This window comes from Meriones unguiculatus, chromosome 11, assembly GCF_030254825.1.
Source record: "Meriones unguiculatus strain TT.TT164.6M chromosome 11, Bangor_MerUng_6.1, whole genome shotgun sequence".
Classification (NCBI taxonomy): domain Eukaryota; kingdom Metazoa; phylum Chordata; class Mammalia; order Rodentia; family Muridae; genus Meriones; species Meriones unguiculatus.
The window spans coordinates 93,011,697-93,032,644 of record NC_083359.1 but is presented as its reverse complement, the minus strand read 5'-3'; the positions used below and the strand labels follow the sequence as shown (position 1 = coordinate 93,032,644).

At 50.6% G+C, this 20,948-nt stretch overlaps 1 protein-coding gene across 1 annotated transcript; it reads right to left on the bottom strand.

Moving 5' to 3' along the window:
* Nucleotides 1-5,801: 5,801 nt before the first annotated feature.
* Nucleotides 5,802-13,444, bottom strand: Vsig8 (V-set and immunoglobulin domain containing 8). The gene is made up of 7 exons (XM_021650578.2): nucleotides 13,396-13,444; nucleotides 9,738-9,913; nucleotides 9,094-9,295; nucleotides 8,749-8,970; nucleotides 7,869-7,988; nucleotides 7,375-7,573; nucleotides 5,802-6,496 (listed from the first exon to the last, which is right to left on the bottom strand). The coding sequence occupies exons 1-7, from the start codon at nucleotides 13,442-13,444 to the stop codon at nucleotides 6,211-6,213; spliced, it is 1,254 nt and encodes a 417-aa protein (XP_021506253.1). The 3' UTR covers nucleotides 5,802-6,210.
* Nucleotides 13,445-20,948: the final 7,504 nt, after the last annotated feature.

Genomic DNA, 20,948 nt, shown 5'->3' with positions numbered 1-20,948 from the left:
GATTTAGGGATGACCACAGGCAGACTTTGGAGCACACTAACAGTGTCAGGTCTTAAATAAGCAGAGAGGACTGTGGGATTTAGGAGGGATGCCCGGCCTGGTGTGTAAATGTGTGTGTTGTTGGTATGTAGATCTTAACTGACTGGATGGGGAGGTAGAAGACACCAACAGAGAAAACTGCTGACTTCTTTTCAGATCATATGCTCCATTCCTGGAAAGGCTTAATGTTTACTGAAAAGAAGGAATCAGATTTCCCACAGGAGCAACGTTATAATAGCAGGTTAGGCTCTGGACAAGGATCAGTTGCTCAATTTCTTATAGCAGTAATCACAGACATGACATTTCCTCGAGTCCTTCAAGCTGTAAGTGAGAAGCCTTCATGCTACACAAGGAAGCACTTTGACCGTCTGCTGGTCATAAGACAAGGGCACTAGGACCTAGCTAGTAGACAATGTCCTTGTCCCATGCCTTGGAAACCCAGTAGCACTGGCAACAGTTCCCCCACTCATGCCCTGCTCTGTTTATCCCTTCTCTCAGGGAGGGTTGTGTTCCACGGGTACTTTCAAGAAGGATTTGAGAGGACACATGCCGCCTTTTCTGCCCCTCCTCTCTGAAATAATCTTCCCTGTCGCCATGACCAAATCGGGAGAGGAGTAGCAAGCACAAATTATCCATCACTAATTTTTACCCATTAGCTGAGCTCCTGAGCTTCCAAGGGAGTAAATGTTGAGAAAGAGGAGACCAGGCCACCACCCTCAGGACGCTCCCCAAACAGAAAAAAAAAAAAAAAAAAAAAAAAAAAAAAAAAAAAAAGATAATTGAGTAAACACCTTGAAGGGGCGGAGCTAGTCCAGTCGGCTTCCTGTGAAGGCCCTCTGACAAAAAAGGGTCAAGGAAGAAGGCCTGGAAGGTTTACAAGCCTGGAAAACTGCCTTGGCCGAGGGCTGAGGCAAGCTGGAGCAAGAAGAGGCACAGGGGCCTCCTCTTCGGGTCTAAGACAATAGGCATCCTGGTAGGAGAAACAGTCGGGGAGAGTGGGGGGAGGGGGCAGCCCAGGGAACACTGAGGAGACTGGCAGAGAAGAAGCAGGGTGAGCCGCTGAGTAGTGACCAAAGGAGGCCAGTTGCTGAACTGAGTTGATTTTTCGGGGGTGGGGGGGGGGACGACAAAACAAAACAGCAGCAGCCGGCTAATCTGCATACACAAGGTGGTGTGAAGAGCCCTCAGGAGCAATGGGCTGCCTGGGACAGGCCGGCATGCTCAGCGCTACAGTGGGCATCCCAGAGGGCAGCAGCTGTGGAAGACACGCCCAGTTCTAGGTCCCGGGAGGCACCAGAGGATCTAGAAGCTGGTCCAGGCCCCTGCCGAGCTTGTGTTTCAGGCGCTCCCTCCAATTATTAGTATCGCTGATACTAATGAGGATTGCTGTCAATATTAGTGCCTGCCTGTGGACTGAAGCCTCACAGGCTGGGCCTGGTCCTCCTAACTTCGCTACTGGCTGTTAGCAGAATTCCTCCAGATAGCATGACCTGTCTCCAGATCCATTCCCACAACAACCCCCTCGCTGCAGCCCCACCACCACCTCAGCCTCCATCCCAACCCCTGTATGGTTAGATCCAGGCTTCCAGGCCTGCCTTTTCGTGGAAGATGAGATCACAGATTACATATGGAAGGACCAGCCGCTTGCTGAGTCCCAACTAGCAGTGCGTGTAATACGCACGTTACATTAAATAACCTTCCCCCTATTCCATTTCACAGATGAAGAAACCGACACTTTAGAAACCTACTCAGTCGCTATGGATCTAGTTCTGTCTGGCTCTAAATGCACAGGCTCCTTTTGTATATGTGAACACAGAAAACTCACAAACCTTTATTACAACTCTCTGATTCTCTTCTTTTTCTCCTACCCGCCCTCCAAGCCCACCAAGGACCCACCATCACTCTACTCGGCCTTTATGACAATAAGTTCAGCATTTGAACCCAGTCCTCCTCTGCTCGGTTTTTTGCCTTTGTCCAACCTTCCTGTCTCCTCCCTACTGCTCAGTGTCCCACCCAAAGAAGCTCTTAAGGACAATGGCCACGGAGGGACAGCAGGCCATCTTGTCTACTCCCCACCAGCAGGCACAGTGACCAAATCCAAAGCTTGCCAGATATCCCAAATTTGCCAACCACCTCACCTGCCTTCAGCACATATTTACTAGCAGCAAGAAGATGCTGATAACGATTCATATATAAAATCAGGTCATGGGACAGATTTGACCCTCAAAGTATACTTGACAGCCCTGTGATTTGGGTCACATTAAAACAAACAAACAAAAAAAAACTGGTGACCTGAGATACACTGTAATACTTTTCTGTTTGACTTAAATGGTTTTTCATAAACAGAGACAATTGTACAAAAATTAATTTAACAAATAAAAACTAAATGGAATTAATTTTGTGTCCTTGATGGGAGCAGGATTTTCCAGGCTCCCATCAAGCCAGGAGGAAGGCCCCAGGAAGCTTAGGAGGCAGATCTGAAGTCTTGATCAGTCTTTCATCTACCTCCAGACAGGCCACAACCTCATCCCACAGTAATTAAGTAAGTGGGGAAAAACAAATAGAAAGAGAGACAGAGACAGCAAGACAGAGACAGACAGACACACACCACACACAGAGAGAGAGAGAAGAGAGAGTTTGGCTGGACCTAGACTTGACCTAGGGCAGTAAAAGTGCAGTGTGCAGCCTACATGGTCATGGTCACTCTTGGGGGAATGTGCGGGTGATTCCTGGGAGGCCTCCCACACGTGGGCTTGAGAATTGACTCTATATCTCAGAGCTGGGGAGGGAAGTCAGAAGGGATGGGTGAATGAAGACTCAGAAGCATTTCCAGCAGAGATGCCTCACCATCACTTGCACTGGAAGGCAAAATTCACGAAAACCTTGTGGATGCCAAATTGAGTTCCTAACGGCTATCAAGAGAGTGGTGTGTGTTACCAAGGAAATGTCGGTTATCTACATAATTCTTCAGTCCTGGCAAGACTGGGAAGAGGTGCAAAAGATAGAAATGGAAAGAGGAATGGAAATAGGTGAATTTGTGCTATTTGGGTCTCTGGACAGACAAAAGTAAATCAGAACTGTCTTAAGATTTCCCCTCAGAAGCGGTGTCTCTGCCTAGCCAGCTGTTTGCCTGGTATTGCTGTTTGGACTAGTGACCACCAGAGTCCTGGGTGTCACAGGCTTGATTTTAGTCTCTGGCACCATGGTAGAATCTTTAGAAGGTGAGGCTAGTGGAGGAAGCTAAGACATTTGGGGCATACCCAATTCCTCCTCTTGCTTTTTCTCTTTGCTTTCCAACTCTAAGGAATGAACATCTTCCTCTGTTGTGTTCTCACAACTATGCGCTGTCTCCCCCAAGGCCTCAAGGCAGGGAAGCCAAGCAGCCATAAACTGAAATCTTCAGAACTGTGAGTCAAAATCGCCTTTTCCTCTTTCAAAGTTCATTGTCTCAGGAACTTTGTCATAGTGAATCAAAGCTGACTAGGACATATGGTAATATGGCCCACCTAAATTTCACAAGCCAGCTAGCTAATAGGGCCAGCCATTGAAAGTCAATCCTAGAAATGAGTTGTATCACAATAAGGATGCTAAGTACTAAAACTTTACCACTTTTGGTTATCCATCTTTTTTTTATTCTTTCTTTCTTTTTTTTTTTTTCCTACTGTATCTAAATTGTGGAATGGTGCAATGGTGTGCCATCTCCAACATTTCTCCCAACCTCAGGCCACTAACATTAGGTTGGCAGTTTGGATATTGAACTGTGGGAGTATTTTTGTTGCAGAAGATAAATGCTACAGATCAAAGCTTCTGTGACCTCCGCCCAGTCCGGCCCACTCCCAAATCCATTGTTCAACATGTTTGTATCTGCCTTCTTCCCATATTTCTTCTCGCACCAAACAGGTTGCACGCAGAAGAAATGAGGGGAAAGAACCAGGAGTTCTTGAAGTAAATCAAACATTGGAAAAGTTAAGCTTCCTTTCCTGTACTTAGAAACTCCCCTCTCTTCCCAGATGACCCCCCCAAACCGAAGTTGTTGCCAGAGTCTTGCTGAAACTTCTTTTGCTACTTCATAATTGTTTTTTTTGTTTTGTTTTTTTTTTTTTTTGCCAGAGCCTCACATTTTTCACTGCTCAAATGAAAGCTGAGTCTAAGTCAGCATGGCTCCCCCATTCCCAGAATGGGGAAAAGGATGTCACTCAGCACACCCTGTAAGCCACATGGCTGCCTCAGCCCCTCACCACCTTGCAGGAGGCTGGCTGGGCTGGCAGCTCCTCAGAGTGGGAACACCTTTTTCCTCATGTCATCTTCATCAGTCAGCCGCCTTAGGGCAAAAGTGTGCCGGGCACAGTGCCCTGCTGGAAAGCTAACTCTATCTATGAATAAGTCATTTGAAAGGCACTCACAAACATGACCAAGTGACTGATGGGTTCTTTACTCCCTCCCTACTCAACTCTCCTTCCCCTGTATCCCCTGTACAGCCCCAATTCCCATCCCCCACTCCTAGGTAAGCAGTCTTTGATTCTCTTTGTCTCAGCATTCATTCTCTCTCATTTATCTTGCCAACCAGGGAATGGAGAACTGTCTCATCCACCCCTTGACAAACCCCGGGCCATCTCAGAGGTTTCCAGGTTATTTTCTACCAGGCAGGATACTCTAAGCCTTATACACACCTACTTTATGTTACCCTAGGACAGGAAGAGGACAGTTAGGGTGATCAGTTTCTTTTGAGGAGAAGAGAAACAAAAGAAGAGTCTAGGCTCTCAACAAGCACATAGCTGGGGAGAGGCAGGCAAGACGAAGGTGTCCTTGTGAAATACAGCCATGTGATCCACTGGAGGCAGCTGAGTTGAAATAGGATGCTCTGGACTCCCCACAGGCAGATCTTGGACCAAGGGATAAAAGGGCACACACTGTCACTAGGAGGAGTATTCCATGCGATCTTGACAACCAAAGGAGGCAGTGAGCTGCCCCTGAAGATGGACAGGCCAGAAGCGGGTTGGGATCGCCCTCATCAGGAATGTTACACAAGGAATTGAGCTATCAGAGTCAACTGATAGCCTGATGTCCTGGAGTCAACTGTTCCTAAACCAAATCCTGTTGGTGGTGGTGGGAGGGGCGGGGGCGTTTTGTTTTGGTCTTGGTTTTGCCTCTGTTGGGATACTTCATCGCCCTGAAACTCGGTCTCTTTTGTGTAAAATGGGAATGATGCACAGCCTCACAGAACTAAAGAGATAGGTACAAGAGAATATTTGAACGCACCTGGCACTTAGTGGGCGTCTCATAAACTTAATCTTCCCATCAAAGAAGGGACGGAACTAGATATCCTCAGGTCTTCCTACCCCAGAGTCTGAATGAGTTTAGACCCCCTTCCTGGCTGCTGGAAAGGGGGGCAGGCGTATACCTGGGAGAGATGAAGAAGTTCGGCTTAGGTAGACGGATGGAGAAAGGAGGATGCTGAGATGGTCCGGGAACATGTAGCAGGGGTCACCTCTAACACCCACCCACTCTCATTTGTTTCCCCTTCTAGAATAAAAAGGGAAAAGATGGCTTTGAAATCTTAAAGTCCGTTCTGAAGGACCTCAGTTTTCCCATTCGTTCTGTGAAGGAATAGGACTGGGATGTTCCCTCCCAGATGTGGCTTTCCCTTTAGGAGGGGGAAGCAGAGGATTCAGATAAGACAGGAGGGAGCAAGGAGCAACCTGTCAGGGTTCCCCGCCCCACGCCCAGCCCTCCGCAGAACGCTGGACAGCCACCTCCGCTTCGTCTTTAAACTTCTTTATTGTGCTAACACTGTTGCCTCGGAGCTCAAATCTCACACACGGAACAATTCAGCCCTGAACCCCACCTACCCACGGCCAGGGGCCCTCTGCCGTGGCTGGGGACACCTGGCTTGTACCTCAGTGGTTCTGGGATACCTTTCCTTCCTTCTGCTCCCTGGAGCCCACGGGTGACGGGGGTGGGGCTCTGAACTGTCTTCCTCTGTGCCCCAGCCCTCTCCCACTTCGGGGGAGAAGGCTTTGCCCCACTAGGCATCCCTGAGGGAAATTCCCCTGAACTCTCTGCCGCTAGGCGGCCGGCGAGAGCCAGGTCTGCCGGCCGGAACCTGTCCCCAGCTGCGGGCGGAGAGCCCCGAACCGCCTCCCAGCCGGGGCGCAGCCCGGTGCTGCGCGCTCACACCAAGAGGCCGTCCTTGCACGACCGCTGCTCGACCTGGGCACAGTCGGCGCAGTCGGCCGGCTCCGAGCTCTTGACCTTGACGTAGACAGGGGAGGGGCCCGCTTCGCAGGCTGCGGAGGCGGTGCGGGGCACTAGGGCCACGTCCTCGGGGCCGCCGCAGGGCGGAGGCGCGTACTTGCGGCGCAGGGAGCGGCTGACGTTCTGCGTCGGGTACCCCAGGAGGTGGGTGACGCGGCTGCCGCGCCCGCTGGCCTTGCACCCGGGCGCCTCGGCGTCCACTCTGGAAAACAACAGGCGGGCGCGTGAGCTGGCTCCTCCACGGCGCGGCGTTGGCACGGCCTGGGCAGAGCTGGGGGCTCTTGGCAACCTCTCGTCTCCCTCGCCCCCCCTCCACCTGCCCCTCACCTCTCCCTCTCTCTTCGCCCTCTGGACCTCAGCCTACTCTCCTCTCTGCACGTTCCTGGGCCAGCGACCCTACAGCGCCCCCATGCCACCATCCCTATCCTTCAGACTTGGTTTGTCCTCGAGTGTCCCAGCTCACTGCGGGCAGGCGCCCAGTCGGGCGCCGTCGGTCCCTTTCTAGTGTTTGGCTGGAATGGAACCTTAGTGATCTGAGAACTGTGTCCCTCCTTTCCTTGACTAACCCTCACCCTGCGCTCTGGCAAGCTCTCCTCGCCTCCTGTCCCTCACTCTTCTTTCCCTCTGTCCCCAAGGCATTGCAATCATTAGCACTGCTACACTTGTTCTATTTTTATTTCTAGTTTGCTTCTAGTATGTTATTAGCACTATTGGTGTTAACTCTTCTTGAAAAGGCGTGTTGAGGTTTTGGCCGGCGCAATACAAAGGAAAGGTGAAAACACACGGTCCCTGCCCTCCAGGAGCTTACAGTCTAGGCCAGACAGACCGAGGCATGGTGCATAGACGACAGGAAGGAAAGGGGAAGCAAGGAGCAGAGGTGAAGACTGGAAGCGGGGAGGGGAAAGACAGAGAAGCCATGCGGCGAGTGGGCGGGTCGACATGCTGAAGTCCCAGCACTCCATGGCGATGGCGGGCAGGTTTGGAATGGGGTTCCCAGCCGGCCGATGGCAGGCAGGGGTGAAGAGGACAGGGCGCCGGTCCCCCGCCGTGCAGCAGCATGCAGCATGCATCAGGTTTTACCTGATCTCACTAGCCAAGTCGCCGCAGGCCCCTCCGCCGACCCCGCCGCCGACCCCGTAGCCGAAGGCACCGCGGGAAACACCAGCCCCGCTGCCTCCGCAGCAGCAGCAGATGAGCCCCCAGATGCCTAGCGCCAGGCAGGCCAGCATGAGCAGAGAGCCCAGCACTGAGCCGACGATCATGCCTACACGCTGGGAGTCTGCGGAGAGAAGTGGAGGCAAGTCAGGCTTCTGACAGCCTGACACATGCCAGGGCAGATGTCTGGGGGGGGGGGGGGACCCAGGGCCCTGGGAAGCCCAGTGAGGAAGATGTAGGAAGGTGAAGGTTAAGCGAATCTGCAGGTGGCTTCCAGCTGCTCTGGACAAAGGCCTAGCCTGACAGCAGCTGTGAGGCAACCAGCTGAGGCTCCGAAATAGAGCCTAGGTACCTGCAATCCAACCCCCACCGCCACCCCGAGTGCAAGCCAGGGGACTGTCGGAGCTTGCTGTACCTACCTGAGACTTTAACCTCTACCACACAGACGCTGTAGCCCACGTGGTTGGCCACTGTGCACTGATACAGCCCATCATCGTCTACATTGATATTTTTCAAGACCAGGTCTCCATTGCCCAGGCCTGAAATGGAAGGAGCATCAGAGCCGTACTGAGACAGAGAAAACTGGTCCCTGAGAGCTCCTACCCTGCCCCAGCCCCTGTGGGATAGAGGATGGAATGCCACTCTAAAAAACCAAACAAACAAGCAAACAAGGAGAGTGTATAGAAGTATTCACAAGTCTACTCCACTCTAAATCTGACCCACACTGCCCTTGCTGACACAGAAGAACAGGGAAGGACACCCCTCTCAGAAAGAAGACAGAGTCACCATTTATTCTCTGTGACCTTAGAGAAATGCATTCTGACTCAGTACTGGTCTCCTCGTTTGAACAGTGAAGACAGAATTAGACCAGGAATTCTGAGGCACCCTCTAGCTCTATTACCCTTTGATTGTGGATATTATTCAGCTTCTCCAAGGGCCAGGACCCTCACGCAGCTCATTCCATCTAATCCTTGCAGGCCAGTAGGTGGTAGTGACTAGTAAGTAATCCTTTTTCCATCTGTCAGAGAAGTGTTAAGCCACTCCCCTGAGATTTACTACCAATCAGCATCCTGGCCAGGATTCAAGCCCAGCTCTTCCTTGGAACTCTCCAAATTAACCATGCTGCTTTTAACTGACATCCATCCCCTTTGTACCTTCTCTCCCTCCCTCAACAGCAGCTGCAGGGACATGCCCAAATGAGCAGTCTCTCACGGGGGTGCTAGGTCTGACTCGGTACCACCAACAAACCATGGAAGTCCCAGCAGGCCCCAGCTCCCTCCCTTGGCTGGGCCCCCTCACCTTGACTGATGGAGCTGTGGAACGACTCTTGGTAAGAAAGCTCAGAGTGGAAGCTGTGTTGAGAGTGGTAGGACCCAGCTCGATAGGGATGGCTGTGCCCACTGATCTTGGCCCACCTGTAGGAGAGGGGCTGAGAGCCTCCATTGGCAAAACACTTCAGCACCACATCGTTGCCCCTTGACATGTGGCCCTCAGTCCAGCACATGGGTACCGCAGGACGTGCTGTAACAAGGCAGGTGGTTAGAAGCCCAGACTCAGCCAAAAGCCAGAGCCTGGCTCGCAGTGGCCAGTCCATCCTTGGCTCTGAAGCCTGGGAAGGGGGAGCCCTGAAGAATCTGGCCATACCTTGGACAGTGACAATGACCTTCCTGGTGGCCATGGTGGTCTTCTTCACCCGGCACTCATAGGTTGCTGTGTCAGATACTTGCAGGTTCATGAGGTTGATGGAGGCATCGTACTGGCTGGGGTCTGAGGCTGCAAAGCGGACCCTCTGCTGTAGATGGGGGAGGTTGCCATGGCCAATCCTCTTATCTTGATAAGTAAGAAACTGTGAAGAAGAGAGGAAAACAGCTGTGAGACAAACTGAGCCAAGGAAAGGTCGTGTGAGTAGTCACTGACCTTCTCTAAGACTCAGTTTTCTTAGCTAAAAAATGGGAATGATGGTGTCAGGCTCGCTGACCTCTTACAGAATGAATGAGAGAAGATGAGATTAGACATTCTGGTGAAGTATAAGGTCAGACTGAGAAATTCTAAAGGCAGGGGCCACAATCTCCCCACACCTTGATATGGGATTCAAGGAGGTGGAATGAGTGACTGGCTGGCTTGATTGCCAGTTGGATGGCTCTTATCCCTGTTGCCTCATTCCCTGAGAGATCTTGGGGGAAGTTTAAAGCCTCGGTTTCCTCATTTGCCTTCCTCCTCCCTCAGGCCATTGGCTTCCCATCACGTTGACATCACAGAATACAGGGAACCCTGTGCCAAGCACTTACCACATTCTCCCGATGTGAGGGCTCTGAATTGACTTGCATCCACTCAATGTCCAGACCATTGGGACCATAATCCTCAGGATCCAGAATGTAGGGGCAGCCTAGCCTCACGTTGTCACCTTCTGCCAGATACATGACCTCCTGGCCATCCCCGTTGATCCTTACAGCATACAACAGTGCTGGTGACGGGTAAAGCAGGTGAGAAGGAGAGAACAGAAAACGATGCTTGAGTAGTCAGTCTCCATCACTCTGCTGCCTACCAACCAGGCTCATGAGCTTCCATAGTCATGAGGGTGTGTGTGTGTGTGTGTGTGTGTGTGTGTGCTGACATGAGCAATACTTATGTTGTTTGTTTATTCTTATGGCAGTCTCCGAGCACTCTTGTGAACTTGTATAAATACTCTAGACTTGTGTAGATGTGCATTTGAGCATTGTTCACGTACACAGAACTCTTGTGTCATATTTATGTCCATACATAATTATGCTTTTGCACGTGCAAACATGCAAGTGTGCATTTTATAGCTTTGTAGCTGCAAAGATGTTCATGCATATAACCATATAGGATATTTACCTTCATATTTACATGATAATGTGGGCATTATGCATGTGTGTGCAACACCCAGTTGTTAGATGTTCTATTGGAGGAAACAGGCTGTTTAAAAGCAACCGGGTGAAGTGAAGTGCTCCAGCCAGAAGCAGGAGAGTGGATGCAATGACTGCTGGGGTCCTGTTCCATCCTGAAAAGCATAAAACTAAGTATATCTGTGTATAGTTTGTGTATGTGCGCATGTGTGTATTTGTGGTGTAGAATGATGTATGCTGACTATATATAAGTGTTCTAAGTGACAATGTGTGCCTTTGCCTGGCACTGGGCAGCTGTGACCTAGAGCCTGGCCATGGTCATGTGCCTGTCTTTGTCTATGCAGCTTATATATGTAGAATGAGCCTGGTAGGGTTAACTGCGGGCCCTGCTCTGTGTGATTGTGTGCCTCCAGTGTATCTCTCCCACTTGCTTGCTCCCATTGGGGCCCCTCCTGCTACTGAGTCAGAGCAGGAGCCCAGGGTTTGGAGCCAGATCAGGAAGCTTAGGACTGAGCTCCTCTCCCTCCCTACCCTGAAGCCTCAGGCAAGCTCTGGCCCCAACCGGTTAGACCTAGAGATGAATAAAGGGGGGGAGTGAACCCAGTGCTCCACCCTAGACACACAGCTCCCTACCTCCCCAGTCTCTGCAATACTTCTTCTTCAAACCCCTCACCAAGCTTCTCTGTGGATGGTCTTTTTGGGTAAAACATGCTCTTTGGAGAACCAAATCTCAGGGAACCTCTCTCTACTCCTCTCTCTCTTTCTCACTCTCTCTCTTTCTCTCTCTCTCTCATACACACACACATACACACACACACACACACAGAAGAACACACTGTCCTGAACAAAACAAATAAACTCAGGCATGTTCTTTCAAGCCCTCAAAATGTGAATATATGCCTATACAGTCCCCTCTTTCTTATACACAAAAACTATCCGATCTATACACAGACACATTCACAGGCAAAGTACACATTAATCTAAGACACACCCACTGCACGCTCTTGTGGCTTTCTGCGCGTCCATTCAAGACCAGACATATCTACAGAAGCCCTGAGTTCCAAGTGTAGCCTGGCTCTGAAGAAGCAAGCAAGGGCCTTACATTTTCCCCAACATCCCAAGGGTCACCAGGCCTGCCCCCTCTAAACCGTGGCTAGCCTACGCACATGCCGTAACCTGATAGACTCCGACTTGACCTTGAACAGGCGGCCTGGCTTCTGGGACTCTAACGGGACCTGGAGATGCCTCCTCCAGCCTTAGGCCAAGAGAATACCAGCTCATTCCTAAGATAAGGATCCTGATGCCATCTGCCAGATCCTGGGGCACCGAGAGGCAAGCCAGGGATGAGCCAGAATTCTGCTGAGAACAGAGGCTCCACCCTGAGGTTGAGCCACTGGAAACAGCTGACAACAGGGAGGATTCCCCTGCCCCAAACCAAGGAGGTCAGCCAGGCAGAGGGTAAGTATGCAGAGAAAAGGGCTTGGGGGACTTTACCGGGACAAGCTGGAAAAGAGTGCCTCCACCTTGCACTGGGCTGTATTGCTTCAATTGTCTCTGGCCACGGAGACTCACCCTATCCTCCCTAGGGCTCCAGACTTGTGCCTCCTCCTCCCACCCCTTGGAAAGTTGTTGGCATATCACTCTGGTTTATCTTGCTGTGACACTGGGGAAGGGTTTCCAGGGAATGAAATAGAAGAAGGAGGCTGTGTGGAAGGAAGAAGCAGGGTGAGAGTCGGTGCAGAAAAGAATCCTAGGTAGGGAGACTTGGGGAGAGAGGGACACTGGGCAGTCAAGAGGCTGTGGAAGGAGTTGGTGATTGCCCCTTCTAAAATCACCAGGGCTGACCACCCTCTGTGGGGAATGCCACCTCAGCAAGCGTCTATTCTCAGCTTAAAAAAAAAAAAAAGTATTCTGAATTTTCAAGCTAATTTCAGACTGGGAAGGGAAAAGAAAAGAAAAAAAGAAGGCAGCTCAGAGAAAGTTTGACACATGACTCCACATGGCAACCCTCTAGCCCCAATACCCTCACGAACAGAGAGCACACATGGAGATGCCACAGCTCTCCTGGCACAGTCAGGTCTTCCTAAGTGGGCACTGCCTGAGAGGCTCTCAGCAGACAAAGGGTGCAGTGCTGATCTTGCCAGAAATGCAACCATCACCCATATATGCACACACAGGCACACATATTCTCATACACAGAAACAGGATGAAAGTCTCCCTACAGTCTCCCTTCCCAGTCTCCTTCTTCATATCCTTTATTCTACATCTAGACCCCAGGAAAGGCGCCGTGCTATTTTCAGCAATCCTCAACAGAATGTCCCTTGCTGCAACTTGCCCATTCCTGGGCAGGAAGCCAGAGTATCCAAACCTGAAGCTGTCCCTTCACCAGAGAGGTGAAGGGGCTCTGGGAGTTTACCATCCATCCTGTCCACCTCCTCTCAGCCTCACCCCAGAAGAGGCAATACCCGTGGACTCTTATAACACCCGGGGCCCAGAACAGAGGTCCGAGGCCTGGGTTCTTACTGGCTATGAAGGAAGCAACCCAGCATGTGGAGCCCTTTCAAGGCAAACAGCTTTCCTGCCCACTGCCCTAGCTTGGGAGAACTGGCCCTTCCACTGGGCCAAGCACACAGACTGTCTAAAAGAAACAGATCTCTGACAGGCTCCTCCTTAGCCCCCACCCAGAGCTGCTGCTCACCTGACTCCTACCCCACCTGCAATCCCCACAACTAACTCTCCACATCTCCAAGCAAGCCCTCTCTCTCTCTAGTTCCCAGCGTGGGAAAAGCGCAAAGGGCACCTGCACACACGTGTTAGCTACACAGGCTAACAATTACCATGAAGGTCTGCTCCAAAGCCTCTGTACACAGACATTTGCCCTACAGCTTCGGGTACAGACTCTCCTGGGAAGAAGTCCCCATGGCACCGTGCAAATGAGTATCAGCAGAGTGAAGGTAGGCATTTCTACCAGGGCCTCTTCGACCATTCCTTTCGTGAGGCTCCTTTGTGATGGAGCCCTCACTCATCCCTGACCTTCTGGCACAATGCTGGGCATCCCTGCCCCTGCCCAGCCCCATACCTGGGCTCAGGCACACGAGTAGTAGATGGAATGCTCCTCGAACTCCCATGTCTCTAGGTTTGGTCTTTCTTCTGCCTCAGCTGGGCTCCAGTGGGCTGGTGGTGGTGGGTGGAAGGGGCAGGTGGAGGGAGGGGGAGCGGAGGGCCCAGACACTGCCCGGGGTGGCAGGAAGGTGCAATAAGTGCCAGGCTGAGGAGCAGCCGGAGTTATTTCTATAGGAGGGAGGGGGCCAGGTCCCCGCCTTGGGGAGGAGCCCAAGTAGCCCTAATTAGCAGGGTGACAGGATGGCCTACCCAGGCATTACCCAGCCCTCACCCAAGCTCTTCCCTGTCCCAAGAGTGGCGCAGGGTGACCAGCGGGACTTGTAATTAAGCACCTGTTAAACCTCCACTTCCTCCTGGCCAAGTCCTCAGGGTGACAACAGTTGCCCCATTTTTACAGCGTCCACAGAGCTCCCCTCACCACTCATTTGTTGCCTCCTTCCCTGGGGGAAGTGGGAAAGAGGAAGGAGAAGCCAGATTTGAGGGTGGAGGAAGGATGGCCAGCAAGCACTTGGATGGCCAGCGCCTGGAGGGTTAACACTGGCCAAAGGCATCCTAGAGTCTGACACACCCTCCCCATTGCAGACCCAGATTTCCAGATCCCAAACCCCTCAAGCATTCCTTGCTCCCCAGGTCAGGTCTAAAAGATAGTGCACCAGAGAGGAGACCCTTCTGTTCTGCTGGGATCTGGGCAGGGAAGGGAATCCCAGGTAACAGGAGATACAGGAATGTAACTTCCCTCTGTCCCTTCAAAGGGAGTGGGGCCTCTTGGGCTGGAGGGAAACAAGAGGTGTGTGTAAGAATGGGCTTTTCCACTACTACTGTTTCTCCATCCCTGCTGACACAAAGGTCATCCCCAAGTTCCAGGATTCCAGGGAGCGTGAGGTACTATGATGGGTCTAGATCCCTACGGCTCACTCATCTGAATCAGTTCAGATGAATCTGAGGCCTGAAGGGGTCAGGGCTTGTGGCGGGAGTGAGGGACTGTGTGTCCTGGGGGAATATTTGAGGTAGCAGGGCAGGAGGTCGTGTGTGTGTGTGTGTGTGTGTGTGTGTGTGTGTGTGTACCTCTCATGGGTATGCAAATAGGAGAAGGGCTGATTTCTTGGTATCCTAGCCCTGAAGGTTTAATGCAGGCTCACTGTCAACAGGGCTCATAATGCCCTAAGAACTAAGACCCTTGAAGCCTGAACTGTCCGCTGGGCAGCCAGTCATTCCAGTGGTTAAGCCAGCAAAGCTCTAGGCAGGTATGTTGAAGCTGGGGTGGGAGGGTCTTAGCCGGCAGAAGGGGGAAGGCCACCCCCTGTCTGGGTTCAGAAGAACCAACACAGGTTCAGGACAGTTCCTTAACCTTCTCTGGATTCCACGACCGACCTGGGACTCAGGGAGGGCAGAGGGAGAAGAGCCTTCAGGAGAGTTACTGGGCTCAGGAATGCTGCCAGGACCCACCCCCTCGGAAGAATAAGACAGAACAATAAGGAAGCATAAGGAGTCCGTGCAGCTCTGTGTTCCAAACCCCAAACTGCCAACAATAATAGGTTGCTCCAGGGCCCACCGGTTGTACACAGTGGTTATTCTTATTTCCTTATCTATTTTGAGATTTATGGGGTTGTCCTGAGCCTTCTGGAAAACAGGGGTCATTATCCCCATTCTAAAGGTAGGGAAATAGAAGCCCTGGAGAAACAAAGATTCAGTTCAGTTGCAGCTACTGGCTAAGTAGAGGATAGTCAGGGCATCCTGACTCTCAGCCCCGAGTGGTCCAAAAGAGGGCTTGGTAGCCAGATGGACTACAACACCTCAGAGGAAAGCACAGAAGGTCAGTGGTAAATGGAGGGGATGGCAGGCAGGGCCAGGATGAAGGAGAGCAAGTGGAAAGAGATAGAGCTGAGGTTTCACTAAACTGTCCTGGAGGGATACATTTGTGCTCCTGGTTTGAACTAATGTGCCGTAACAGCTCCTCCTGGGGTTAAATTTGAGATGAGCTGAAATTGTGAATTAGGTTGAGGTCAGATTTGAGGTTGGAATTAAAGTTAAGGTCAGTACTAAGGTTAGAATTTCAGCTAGGAGTTAAGGCTGGGCTTTGTGCTATGAGAAGGAAACCATTTTTAGTGTCATTCTCAGATACGCTTTGGAATTCAGGTTGAAGTAAATCAAAGGCTGGGTTGAAGTTGATTTAAGATTTGTTACAAATGGATTTGAATTAAGTTTGGGATTTAAGTCAAGACAGTGTGGTTGGGGTTAAAACACAACTGAAAATATATGATCAAGAGGGCTCAAGGTAATAAAAAATGATACTTTATGATATAGAAAGATACCTGTCCCCACCTGCTAAATCCAGGTTTGGCTCAGCTCTATAAGCATGCTTAGTGGCACACACTGATGTGCCCAGTGTCTGAGGGAGGCCTTCAAAAGTGCATGAGCCCATATGAAAGGGCAAGGAGCACCTTAATCCCCTAACAAATGTAACTTCTGAAGTCCTGCTCACAGCCCAAGGAAGCTCACAGATGCAGGAAGCTATGAGTAACCCATGGGTTTCTGTGTCAGACTGAACCAAAAGATGAGGCCCATCAGAGGGATTTACTAGGGAAGGGACCTGATTGTGGAGTCTCAGAGAGGTTGAGGTTGACAGGTTGAAGAAGAATAAGGTCCTATTAACTAGAAAACCACTTTTGAGGGGATCACAGAGGGTTTCTTGAAGCTGGAAAAGGCAGAGCATCATCTTCAGTCCCCCTTGACCTACTGAAGGCTAATTGTCACCTGCTTGCAATTTAGAGCCTATAAAAGCAGCTGTCAGCCTTCCTGCCCTATGCCACAGGCAGGGGCTTGGGTGAGGGGTGGTGGGGTAGCAGTACCAGGCATAGCTCCAGCCTTGTGTTCCCACCTTCTAAGTTTAGCCTGCAGCCTAATGGCTCTGGGCCTCATCCTCAGCAAAGGAAGAGGGCCCTCCACTCCTGAGAGGCACCCTGCTCCAACTCTTCCCTTGCCTTTCCCTCATCATTCCTCTCTGCCCTAAATGTCCCATTTCCATCCCCACTTCCCTTTGGGATCCCATAAAGGTCCATGCTGATCTCAGAAAATCTCGGGCTGCCGTGCCAGGAAAGAGGGACAATACCATTTGCTTCTGTTCTAGTACAGAAATAAAAAGTCAGTGACCTAGAAGGACTGAATAGAGAGCATGAGAATGGAGGAGACAAGACAGGGGTTCAGAGAAGCCAGAGCCAGCTTTGGAGATGTGATCCAAACCAACCCCAGATGCCTGTAGGATACTCATCCTCCAAGACCACCTCAGCAATTCCACACAAACCCCCAGCACCTCTCCCCATACCCGGCTTGCCCAGCCCTCTCCTGAGGCTCCCTACAGGCTCCAGACCCCAGCTGACTGAGGATTATAGCCTGACCCCCTTCTAGACCTTCCTTCCTCACAGCCCTCTTCCCCCTCTTTAAACATCCCCATGTAGACCTAGAGGTTACCCTAGAACATGCAGGGAACAGTAACCCAGCAGAGAAAGTCTCAGAAGAGTTGGAGAGCAGGAGTTAGGAACTATGGTTAGAGAGACAGATGCTATCATGTAGGTCTCAAAGCAAGATGGTCACAGAGAAGCTGGATTCTGGATGCCAATGAGCTACTGCAGCTGCTGACTTCTGAGCAGATTTCTGTGATGGTAACAGGATGAAGGATTACCAGTAAAACCAGGGACAGGAGTTCAGAGATGGTGCTGGTGGCATCCAAGGGGCTCACTCTAAGTTCTGACAGGAAGGGCCTGTGACCCATCACTTTCAACAAGGCTCAAGAGCCAACAGTGGCTGGCTGAATGTTATCAATTGAAATGCCAGGAGGACAAGCAAAGGTGAGAGAGAATCCCTTGTAAAGAGTACACGGAATCTCGATGACAGAGCTGAGGAAGAACTGAGACGCCTTGATAGTAAAGGTGTCTTCACATCATGGAGTTCGCTACATCTGCATCCCATGGGCCTTCATTACTTCCATGACCACTGGACCTCATGCTGGAATGCCAGGAAAGAGCACAGGGGGCTCAGCTCTCTTGCAGCGTCCTCACTGAGGAGAGACACAGATAAGGGCAGGAACACTTAGCCCAAGGTGTGATAAGCTGTGCTAATAATATTCACAAGGTCCTGCATGGTGGAAATGATGTTTAAACAGAGATTGAAAAGGTTATTGATGGTGTGCCCAGAGAGAGAACTAGAAGACCCCGGAGGTGGCCAGAGTTATGTCTGGGTGCTTGGGAAGTAAGCCAAGTCCTGCCAAACACAATTCAGAAGAGTGAAACCAAGAGTGACAGCTGGTGATTATTTTTTGGGCAGAGTAGATAAAAATCCTTGAGAACTAAACCTCTTGGAACCGTCTACTCAAACCCTAAGAGTACTACACTGGGATCCGAGCCAGGTCCTCAGGATGGATTCTACAACTCAGATTGATTGGCCTGGACCATGAGTCCCTGTGTGTGGAGACAGATTTTGTGATGAATTAATCCATATATGTCCAGCAGAACTTTGGTTTTTGGACTTGTAGGAATAAAAATTTGCTTTTGCTTCAATAGTTGAATTTTTTTTTTCTGACTACATGGCTTCAAAGGGAAGCAAGCTGTGGTCCCCTCAACCCCCCAGGGTGGTCCCAGGCCTGTTCTGCTCTAAAAAGCTGCTCAGAGAGCTAGGACGTGGAAAGAGGCATCAGAAGAAAGCTCTGGTTCAGAGCTTTCCCCACTAAGCCTGACCAGGCAGGTCTTCGCTCTGCCCTCCCTGTTTGTTTCCTGTTGCCTGGATACCTGGATAAAGGCCTGAGTGAGAGAAGGTGGGGCTTCTCTCAATTCTGCCAGGCCTGGCTGGAGAGGGAAGTGTTAACTGTCAGGAGAACCATAAGCCCTGCCCAAGGATAAAGAGGAAGCCTTCCCAGTCCCCTGGTTCCTCCTTCTCCCGGAAGCCTCTAAGAGCCCTGTGTTTCCAGAATCACCAGCACTTCCCTACGTAAGGTTCACTAGACAGAGTGGAGACAGAGGCTTTGCTCTTACAGAGAGATTCTGTGCCTGTTTAGTGTGGTCCCAAAGCATTGGGCTAGGGTTGTGCATTTGATGCACAGGAAGAAACAGGCAGACTAAAAATTGAGCTTTCTGAGAACCAAGGCCGGCTCTGGGATGAGGTTCCATTAGCAGGTAGGTAGTGGGTGCCCTGTCTCTTAGGGAAAGCCAGCCAGACTGTGCAGCCATTTGGCTAGGGCTTACAAAAAAAAAAAAAAAAAAAAAAAAAGACTGGAACACTGGCAATTCTCTGAGGTCTCCTCTAGCCATCAGTTCTCTTGATCTGGTGCTCATTCCCATTATCCCAGAGACAGAGATTCTCTAGCTGCAAAGTGGAAAAGGGTCGTAACTCTGAGTGGTTTCTTCCAAGCCTTTCTCTCTTCCCCACCTCCCTTCCTGTTATCACCTTTACCTCCTCTTTCTAGGAGTCTGAGAAAGCCACTGCCTCAGCTCCATCACTGCCCAGCATCAAAGTCATCAAAGCCATTGAGACAACAGCCACCTTTTCCAAGGAGGACATAGGTATGAATGCAGGAGTTTGTATCTCAAGAGGAAGGCAGGGCAAGAGCAGGAGCTGCGGGTATCAAAGCGGAAAGGGGGGTTGGTCAATTTAAGGACAGACAAATCATAACAAATCTTGAAAATCAGATATGCCAGGTAACCGTCACATGATTTCCTGGACTGCATCCCGTGTGGAGAAGGTAATGTGGGTCACCTTTAGGTAGGAAGGGACCTGAGGTCTTTACCATAGGGCTTCCAGGCTTTGAAAGAATGTAGCAGGAGGGGTGTGGTTGAAAGAACAGAAATTGAGGAACTCTCTGTCCCTAATCCTCCAAGCCTGTGTACCCAGACTTCTTGTCTGAACTTCAGCGTCTTCTTTCTTCCATCACCTAAACAGCTGCCACCTTTCCTCACCCCCAAAAACCCTTCAGGGCTTTGAACTCTGAGAGCCCCTTTCATCCAAGCCCATTCAAAATGCTTTTACTGAGACCAATTAATAATGCCCAGCTGTGACCCAAGTCACACCGGGGGGGGGGGGTGTGCTGAAGCTTTCAGGAGCACCAAAGGACAGCCCAGCACCCAACTGAGTCAGGGACTACCTGGCTGGGCCACCAGAGCCAGCAGTTGAGTCACGCTCAGCTGGAGCCGGTGCAAACGTCCAGAGACCGCCCCATAAGCCACCGGAGAACAGGAGCTGAGGTACACGTTCCTGAGAGGCGGCGGCTTGCAGATCTGAGCCGGTGTTGTACCTGAGAACCCAGGCCCTAGGTTTCCTAGGCTGGGCCAATCCAGTCTGATAGATTCCAGAGGCATAAGATGGGCCTATGAAATCCTTGGCAGCAAATAGGTACCCTTATATATAAGACAATATAGATGTAATAAATAAAAGATTCTGGGCCTGGTATAGTGGTGCATGCTTTTAATCCCAGTACATGGGAGGCCCAGGCAAGTGGATTTCTGTGAGTTAGAAGCCATCCTGGTGTACATAGTGAGTTACAGGATATCCAGAGCTATGTGGCCTCAAGGCACTGTCTCAAAAAGAAAAAGAAAAATAGTTTGGGCACTCAAAACAAACAGAAATTTACACCAACAAAGACAAGGCACCAACATCAGTACACCTACTTGTCTCTCAATCCTGGCCCCCACCTCCCTGACCCCCTCACTCCTCTCCTCCCCAACCCACACCCAGCTCCAAAACTGCTTTGTTCCTCTGCAAAACCCAAAGGCTAATCTGTGGCTTGAAAGGGAACTCACGAAGGGAGCCACTTGTGCCTCTGAGTGTGAGGTCAGCAGAAGCCTCCCTAGCAGAAAGAGCTCAACAAAGGGCCAAGAGCTAACTAACCTTTAGAAGCAAGGCTGAGGCTGGTCCTTCCTGCTTCCTGAGCCTGGGGGTGCCCTAGAGCCCTCAATACCAAACCTTTTTGCTCCCCACTGCACTCACTCCAACCCTGCAGGCTGTATTCATTCAACCAGGGCTTCCACAGGACCGACCAGCCCCTACTCAACAAGGTGACTTCTTCCCATCACTAAGAGGGCTAGAGAGGGGCTGGAGCTACATCGTGATAGCAGAGTGTTTGCCTAGTCTGTGTGTTTGCCCATTCACTCTCCATCAATCATAACAACAGCAACAATAATAATGATAATCCACAAAATACCTTCTAAAGACTGAGTAGAAGGGTTATACAAGGTGACAATATGGAACTGCCCAAGACCCCAACAGCTCTCAGAACTGTCCCACTTATAGGCTCAGTTATGGGCTCTAGTGGATGAGCTAGCTGTTTCTGGAGGCTACAGAAGCCTGTGAAGGGTCTCTTATGATTCCTGAGAGAAGAAATCAAATCCCTCCTCTGCATCATGGACCAATTCTGACTATATATATATATATATATATATATATATATATATATATATATATATATATATTTAGCACACATGGTTTTTCTGGTTAGCTTCTTTTTTAAGATTTTTTTTAAAATTT

Coding starts and splice junctions, on each gene's coding strand:
- Vsig8 (XM_021650578.2), bottom strand. CDS start 13,444: ATGGGAGTTCGAGGAGCATTCCATCTACTACTCGTGTGCCTGAGCCCA. Junction 7,574..7,868: donor GGTAGAGGTTAAAGTCTCAG/GTAGGTACAGCA, acceptor TTCTCTCCGCAG/ACTCCCAGCGTGTAGGCATG. Junction 6,497..7,374: donor GACTTGGCTAGTGAGATCAG/GTAAAACCTGAT, acceptor GTTGTTTTCCAG/AGTGGACGCCGAGGCGCCCG.